Consider the following 8,350-nt stretch of genomic DNA (forward strand, 5'->3'; position numbering starts at 1 on the left):
TTTAGGTACTCCATATGTTTTGTACCGGTCCAAATATCGACCTCAATTTCGGCCTGTACTGGCCTATATTTTGGCCGGTACTAGCCGATATTTCAGCCTGCCATTTTTTTTTTCAAATTACAAGTTTATTTTTTGACCTTCTATTCAGATTAAGTTATTTATAATTTATATATAATTTATTCATATATTGACTATCTCAAAATAATATATAAAATAATATTAATATCAAAATATTTTATTTTAATATTTTAACCGATACGACTTTCCATAAGATATTCAAAACATTGTGACCTAGTACATTTCGATAAATGGAATCCAAAGGTTAGTAAGGAGGTGTCGATGGTGGAAAAGCTAAAGAAGACGAAATAATTATTACGGTACTAATGGATGACAGATATATAGTTCACATGAGACGCAGTGAGCTGACCTCCACCTCAAATAATCACAATTTTTTGTGGCATTCATCAATATAATACACAATAAGAGTTGTTGTCTATTACTAGAAAGCCGTACGTAGGACCCAATAAGACGTTCTTCGTTTCCCTGATTACCAACTTTGCCATTTCTTTCCTTCAAAATTTTCCCAAATTAAGTAAAATATTTTAGTAGCCCAAAAATGTATAACATTTCATTTCCAATTAGAAACAAAATAATGCTTATTATTTTTTAATAATGCTATACATCACACTTTCTTTTTATTTTGATTATATCGAATAATATATAACACATTTATAATTAATAAATAATAAAAAAATATACAATAAATAATCATTCAATAATGATAAATATATTACATATTATTTAGTAAGATGAAAATAAGATAATAGTATGATATATAGAATTTTTCATGAAAAATTATATTTAGGAACTGTTTGGATTGTGAAATGATTTTAGTAAAATATTGTTAGAATATTATTTTTTAATATTATTATAATTTTTTAATTTTTAAAAGTTATATTATTTTTTATATTTTATGTTAAAATTTAAGAAAATTATAATGATAAGATCAAATGAGATTGATTGAGAGTATTTTTTAATCTAAACAATTTTTTACAGTTTTAAGATGTATAAATCTTTTGTAAAGATTTTTATAAGAAATAACATTTTTTAATAATAATTCTTATTTAAATATATATATATTGATATTATAAGGGAGCAGTTGAAAAAGAAATTGTTTATGAATCAGCTTTAATACATATTTCAGCTTTTGTTTCATCGTCCGCATGGGTATGAATTAGCAAGTAGGCGTAGGGTCCACTGCAATTGAGAACTCGAGAGCAGGAAAAGCTACTTTCTTGCGTTGCATGCACCGCAACATGCCTTTTGCATAGTTTAATTTATGTGCCTTTCAAAAAAGAGAGAGGAGAGAATCTATCTTCCCCCTCCCACTTTAATTGATGATGATACCTTTGAGAAATTATCTTCTCGTTTCGTAAATATTACTTCATTTTAATAATAACCATGCTTTTCAAATATTTCTTTCGAAGACAGCAGGGATTTCTCCAGTAATCTGTTTCAGCAGTCATGTGGTGTGGATGTGTTTGGTCGGAACACTGTGTATGTAACCCATTAATCAAGTACTAATTATTATATCTCTCATTATTAGTTTCTATCGCTTGAGGAATCTATATTTCAGGAAATACCATTGTACAGGAAAGCTTTACTTTCTATAAGGTGTGTAGGAATTTTTAATTTTAATGTTTTTTGTTTTTAATTGGCAAAAGCATGGGAAACTGTAGGTAAAGGTGTTTTGGACCTTTTGGTGGAGCCGGAGTCCATGTTCCTTCGCCCGACGGTCTCGAAATTCGAGGCGGTCTCTTGTCTAGAAGCTTATCTCAGTGTAAACTTTCAATTAATAATGTCACCTGATGGAAAAAAATTTTGAAAATCTAAAGATGAAGCAAGCAAAAGACCGTTTCAAGAATAAAAATCCCTTCTTTTTTCTGTGACCCAAGATTTGCTTGCCTCGACACAGTGCCCATACGTCCTGTACTGTAACTCCAACCTACCCGGCGACTCCTCTCCTCTGTCTCTCACAGCTGGTATGCCTGCAATATCACTGAAAAGGCCCGTACCCTTTTGAGCCTTGAAAGTGATTGCATTGCCTGAGTGTGCATCCCATTGGCCTAATTTCTGGGTCCCATGTGTACATCGAAGTTCTTCGACTTCAATCCCAGACCCATTATTTTCAATCCCATCCCCACTTTTCTTTAGAGAGGAAAAAAAAAAAATACACCATTTTCCTTGTTCCTTCCTTCACAGCCCAATTTTTACTCTATGTAACCCGAGTCCTCACTTGAGTAGGTTATATGCTATTCAAATCATCGCTTATTGGTTTCGCATGTCAAATATAATGCTATGGGCCCAAAGGTGAGAGCTTTGGATAGTTTTGCCGTTTGCGAGGGTCATGGTGGTGGCATTTCCCGGCGGCCCTTTTGAATTTCTGGGACTTTGACTATCTTTTCAGGTACCAAACTCTGAATATTTTTAGTTTCCTGTTGAATCAGCAGTTTGGTTCATCCTGAGTGTTGTTTGTCTGAGACTGAAACTTGGAAAAACTGCCACCTCGTCGTACCTAATAAATGTTGAAATGTGGTTCAACGTGTTTGATTTTGTACCCATAATTTATGCTAGAAGTGGTGGTTATCTTGAACTCTTGTTCCCTCATAGTCTGCATGATGCTCTGTGTCGGAAATCTGAGCTCTTCCTACTTTGTGCTTATTTTGAAATTAGGTTCAATTAGCTGTAACATAGTCTAAATGAACTATGAGGAGCAGTTAAACTGATCGTTCTGTTTATTTTCTGCATCTCTTAAGCATATTCAGATATGCTTAGACGGGACATGTTTCCACTCGACTCGCCTTTCCTGCTATGTTTCTCTATTGGGCTTTCGCTACTTACTGTTGTGGTTGGGCAAATTCCCTTGGGTTCAAACCTTTCTGTAGCTGAGAATAACTTTTGGGTCTCATCCAACGGTGATTTTGCGCTTGGATTCTTTGACCTCCCGGATCAACCTAATCAATACAGCATAGGGATCTGTTTCAAGTCGGATTCTATTCCGGTTGCAGAAAGGAAGGTTATCTGGGTTGCTGGCGTTGATGTCACAGTCGGTAACAAGTCTTATTTTCAGCTTAGCCAGAATGGGGAACTGGTTTTGTTTGATTCAGTTAAGGGAATGGCTGTTTGGACCAGCCAAACAAGCATGTTATCAGTTGTTTCAGCTGTTCTTCGTGATGATGGAAATCTTGTTCTGTTGAACAGCGAGAAAGATGTCCGCTGGCAGAGTTTCGATACTCCATCCGACACTCTTCTTCCAGGACAGACATTATCTGTTTTTCAAACACTTCGAGCTGCAAGCAGAAATTCAACGTCTAGTTACTTCAGTCTTTATGTAAATGCTTCTGGCCAGCTACAATTAAGGTGGGAAAGTCATGTTGTCTACTGGACAGGTGGAAGCCCCATTAGTTCAAATGTCACTGCTTCCCTGACCTCTAGCGGAGCCCTGCAACTCCGCGACCATAGACTGAAACTTGTTTGGTCAGTGTTTGGACAAGATCACAATGACTCTGTAAAATACCGGTTTCTTCGGTTGGATGTTGATGGTAATCTCCGGTTATACTCTTGGGCAGAAGCATCACATGCTTGGAGATCGGTCTGGCAAGCTGTTGAGAACCAGTGCAACGTATTTGCAACATGTGGACAGCGTGGTATCTGTGCCCTCACTTCAACGGGGTCCTCTGACTGTAAATGTCCATTTAAAGTTACAACAGACTCTAACTCAAAATGTTTAGTTCCATATCAGCAGTGCCAATCAAATTCCAATATGATCGTGTATAAGCACACCAATCTATATGGGATATACCCACCAGAAGATTCAGTTATCCTAACTAGTTTACAGCAATGTGAAAACTTGTGCGTTAATGATCCACACTGTACAGTTGCAACATTCACAAATGATGGATCAGGAGAATGCCGACTGAAGAGAACTCAGTATGTCACTGGTTATTCGGGCCCCTCTGTACGCTCAATATCTTTTGTCAAGAGATGTTCAGATCCTTTAGCTGTTAATCCCAATCTCAACGTAGTCTCCCCTGCTCATTCTCCACCCATACAGTCTTATAAGCATTGCATTCCTTGTCTAATTGGAGTGTCGTCAGGCACATTGGCTGTGTTTTTTGTATTTCAGTTTGTATTTGGTTTCTTCATCTACAAAAGAAGAACTGCAATTCGGAAGAGAGTATTATTAGCTTACACAGGCCATAACTCAAAGGGGTTAATTGTGTTATCCTTCTCTGAACTCAAGGACCTTACAGGGAATTTCAAGTGCCAAATGGGACCGAAGATGTTCAAAGGCATGCTACCGAACAACCAACCTGTTGCAATCAAAGACCTGAAAGGTAACATAGAAGAAAGAAAGTTCCGTAGTGTAGTATCAAAAATTGCAAATATTCACCACAAAAATCTTGTGAAGTTGGAGGGCTATTGTTGTGAATTAAGTCACAGACTTTTGGTTTATGAGTATGTAAAGAATGGTTCTGTGGAGAGATACATTGAAGATTCTAAATTGAGTAAGAGGCTGGATTGGAGAAAGAGGATTGACATATGCTTAAGTGTGGCAAGGGCTGTTTGTTATTTGCACGCAGGGTGTAGGGAGTTTGTAAGCCATGGGAATTTGAAGTGTGAAAACGTTCTCTTAGATGAAAATCTAGAGGCTAAGGTGACTGAATTTGGTCTTTGGAGAGTAAATGGTGAGGCATCAGACCATGATTTTTCTGCAGTAAAGGATGTGAAGGATTTTGGTGAGATGGTATTGAGATTGGTCAGTGGGTGTCGAGAAGTTGAGAACCTTGGTGAATGGGCCTATAAGGAATGGATGGAGGGACAGGCAGGGAATGTAGTAGATAAAGCTATTGATAGTGGGGCAAATTTGGAGGAGCTGGAACGTGCATTGAGAGTTGCATTTTGGTGTCTTCAAAGCAACGAATTTATGAGACCATCTATGGGAGAGGTGGTTAAGGTATTAGAAGGCACATTGACAGTTGATCCTCCACCACCTCCTTTTTTTCGGAGGCCAGTCGAAGTAGAAGAAGATTCATCAGAGTAATGCTTGGAATAAAAAGAATTTCAGTTGACTTTAGTGGATTGTTTGTTGTGTTCTTTTTTTCCTTTCATTTACCATGTACAGTAGGACTAACAATGCAGGATGATGACAATCTGTTTGAGACAGGCATGCCTAGTCCCCCCTCCCCTTCGTCCCAACTGATGTGAGGCTTTAAGATATTGCTAAGAAAAGAATGTACTTAATGAGATCTTTGAGCACCCTTTCATGACTTTGCAATATCTTTTACATGATTTTTCTTCATGCAAATCGGTTGGATATTCAAGGTAGAGTTCTTTCTTAGTTTTTTATTTTCTGGGGTTTATGTCTAATATGGCTCTGTTTGGTGGGAGATTATCCAGAGGTAATCTTAAGCTTTTAAGAAGCAGAAACTAGCTGCAGTTAACCTACGACTGTATATATGGCTTCTGACGAACTTTGAAGATGGCTTCTGGAAAGTATATATGCGCTCTAAATGTATTAAATGGAACGACATTAGGGGCGATTCCCTTTGTTGCCATTCATGGAACTTTTGGTGTCTAGGAAAACAATGCCATTCTTGGAACTTTTTGGATTCGAAAAGTGTTTCATCTTATTTTATTATTATAATTTTTTTAAATTTTTACATAAAATATAATAAACAATTCATTATTTTTTCAAATTTAAATTTAATTTTTTTAACTCTCAAAATAATAATAATATTAAAAAAGAATATTTTAATAATATTTTTTAACTATCATCTAAAATCATCTCATCTTATTTTATATGTGAATTCAAACCAATATTTTGGTTGGAACGTGGGATACATACATGCAACTTCAATTCAATGTCTGCTATGATGGGAAATTAGGAATATTAGCAACTCTGGTCATTAAATTCAAAAAGGTGTTTTTTTTTTATAACCATTCATTCCAAACCAAATCATTAAAAATAAAGCAATAAAAGAGAGTAATATTACATAATTTCATGGAGATCATGAAAGTCATTTGGTGAACCCAAAATGATTTCACCATATAAAAATAAGCATATCTGCGATTCTTCCAATATGCTTTCATGATTATTCCAGAAAACACACTCTTTTTTTTTTTTAAATGTAAAAAGTTATCCACCGAAACAGGGTAGAATGAAAAATATTAAACAAGTTTATGCCAAAATATAGCTTTTAATAAATGAATATTCTTGCAATTGAGTGTAAAACTGATATTATATTTATATATATATATATAATTCTACTCATCATCTTCGTACTATATTAAACATAATTTTTAATTTTTAATTTTTTTTACGTGATATATGGGTGATGTATAAAAAAAATTAATTAATTTATGAATAATATAATTAAAAAATATTAAAAATAAATATGATATGTAAAAATGACAAGTAGCAAGAGAGAGAGGGGCTGCTTCACGGGCTTGTGGTACTATATTCCTCCCAGTGGGCTCTGCAGTATTTTGTTTTTTTTTTTTAAATCGCCGATCATCATTGTGCCTTCCAAAGTTGAACACCTCCTACGTCTATTTTACATAAAGATTGGGAAAAAGCTACCGGCTATAGCAGGACTCTTTTATGTATGTTAATTAGCAGATTTACTTTTGCTTTTGGCAGATTCCACCCTCTTTTGATTGGTTATTCATAAATTCACATGATTTATGCAGCTAAGGATCATATATATAATTAGGTGAAATACCAAAAAAGATATTAAATAAGAGAGATATACATTTAAAATGAATTTTATCATATTTATAATGAGCATGTATCTTTCTTATTTGAGGCTTAATTAATTTGAATAAAAACTCCAAAAAATCTTGATCACAGAATACGCACCCAGCAGCACCTTTTAAGACCGGATCGAGTAGATTATCCATAACAGGTAGACCAAATGGCATGTGGGCGGTGGGTGCTATCAAGTCTATAGGAGAGAGGAGACATGAAACTTACATATATCTAACCCTATCAAGATAACGAAAATATATTTAAATGGCAAGTCTCTCTCTCTCTCTCTCTCTGCCCCCTCTATACAGTGCATGCAATCATATAAACTTCCAAGGAATAGGATGAGGGGTGGTTTGATTTACGATGTGTATAATTTCCGTTATTTCTGTGTCCAAAACGCTTTCAATCTTATCAGGATTTGGTAGAGCTTTTGAATAAAATTTATCTTCTAGTGGTAGTAGTTGTAGTTATGATCGATCAGCTCGCGTATAGCTAGTACTATATATTTGCATGCATTTACTTTATTTTATAGATGGCAGAAACTACTTTTGAATCCCTCCTATTGCTTTCCATGGAAGATCTGAAATAGTTAAATGGGTGTTTTGGAAGTTTTTTTTGTTGCTGATTCCGTCAGCTTTCAAGTGTTAGTGACTTGGTGGTGTCTGTGCTTGCACTAGTTGAGTTTTAGTAGAATCCAAAAAAGGGGCCATTTTCTATATCAACTTTAGCATAGTAGGTTGTACTTTTCGACTTTTCTTCTGATAAATCTAAAGCACCAGTTTCATATATCCAGCACTTCAAATGGCACGGCTATCTGCCTCAAGCAGCTGCACTCCGGCCTTGTTCAAGTGCGAGGAGACCATATCAAAAGGCCAAGAAAGTACATCCATGGCGGCCTTGCCTTGTGCTTGCATGAGTACTAGTACTAGTACTCCTGCTTCAAGCTCCAAAGAATCATGGAACATGATGATCAACAGCCATGAGCAGGATGAGAATAGTGATCAAGATATAGTGGCTATTAATGGCTGCTCCACACCAAAGGCTCGAAGATTCAGAATACCCGATATCTCCTCATCGTCATGTCCACCTGCTCCAAAGAAGAGAAGAGTAACTTCAAGCTACGTTTCAAATAGATCTCCTATAGCATTTTATGCTCCTCCCGATATAGAGCTTTTCTTCTTCTTAGCATTTCAGAACATCCCGGCGGGAGTTGCACTGCAGAAAATCTGACAATCGATATTGGACGTTATGACTTTAGAGGTGACTCATCATGATGATCTAGAACTTAATATTGCAACGTACGGCCTCAGTGTTCAGAAAGATGCTCATCTTTTGAATTATTAATGGCAAATGCATGCAGTTTTTAATTAGCTCTATGATCTTTTGTTTCCTTACTAAAATTATATGTGTTTGATCTGTATGCATGCCCATGCTTCGTTGGAGTTTTTTTCGAGAGTACTTACTTCAGTTTTTATGTGTTTGTTTTATGCATTTTCTGCATCATGTGTCATATTCCATACTTGGCAATAAGACTAGTTG

The 8,350-nt window shown here is 35.7% G+C and overlaps 2 protein-coding genes across 3 annotated transcripts; both read left to right on the plus strand.

Moving 5' to 3' along the window:
• Nucleotides 1-1,885: 1,885 nt before the first annotated feature.
• On the plus strand, nucleotides 1,886-5,402 carry LOC108980398 (G-type lectin S-receptor-like serine/threonine-protein kinase SD3-1). 2 transcript variants are annotated; one of them, XM_018951307.2, is made up of 2 exons: nucleotides 1,886-2,467; nucleotides 2,817-5,402. In XM_018951307.2, exon 2 carries the CDS (start codon nucleotides 2,828-2,830, stop codon nucleotides 5,102-5,104), a length of 2,277 nt encoding a protein of 758 aa, XP_018806852.2. In that variant the 5' UTR covers nucleotides 1,886-2,467; nucleotides 2,817-2,827; the 3' UTR covers nucleotides 5,105-5,402. The 2 variants fall into 2 exon arrangements, with proteins under 2 accessions (XP_018806852.2, XP_018806853.2); XM_018951308.2 differs by having other exon boundaries at nucleotides 2,826-5,402.
• A 1,836-nt stretch (nucleotides 5,403-7,238) lies between these two features.
• LOC118348070 (cyclin-dependent protein kinase inhibitor SMR9-like) lies at nucleotides 7,239-8,350 on the plus strand. Its single transcript, XM_035689000.1, has one exon. It carries the CDS (start codon nucleotides 7,613-7,615, stop codon nucleotides 8,039-8,041), a length of 429 nt encoding a protein of 142 aa, XP_035544893.1. The 5' UTR covers nucleotides 7,239-7,612; the 3' UTR covers nucleotides 8,042-8,350.

This window comes from Juglans regia, chromosome 3 (assembly GCF_001411555.2).
Source record: "Juglans regia cultivar Chandler chromosome 3, Walnut 2.0, whole genome shotgun sequence".
Classification (NCBI taxonomy): domain Eukaryota; kingdom Viridiplantae; phylum Streptophyta; class Magnoliopsida; order Fagales; family Juglandaceae; genus Juglans; species Juglans regia.

Excerpts from the sequence above, each read along its gene's own strand:
- LOC108980398 (XM_018951307.2), top strand. The coding sequence starts at position 2,828 with ATGCTTAGACGGGACATGTTTCCACTCGACTCGCCTTTCCTGCTATGT.
- LOC118348070 (XM_035689000.1), top strand. The coding sequence starts at position 7,613 with ATGGCACGGCTATCTGCCTCAAGCAGCTGCACTCCGGCCTTGTTCAAG.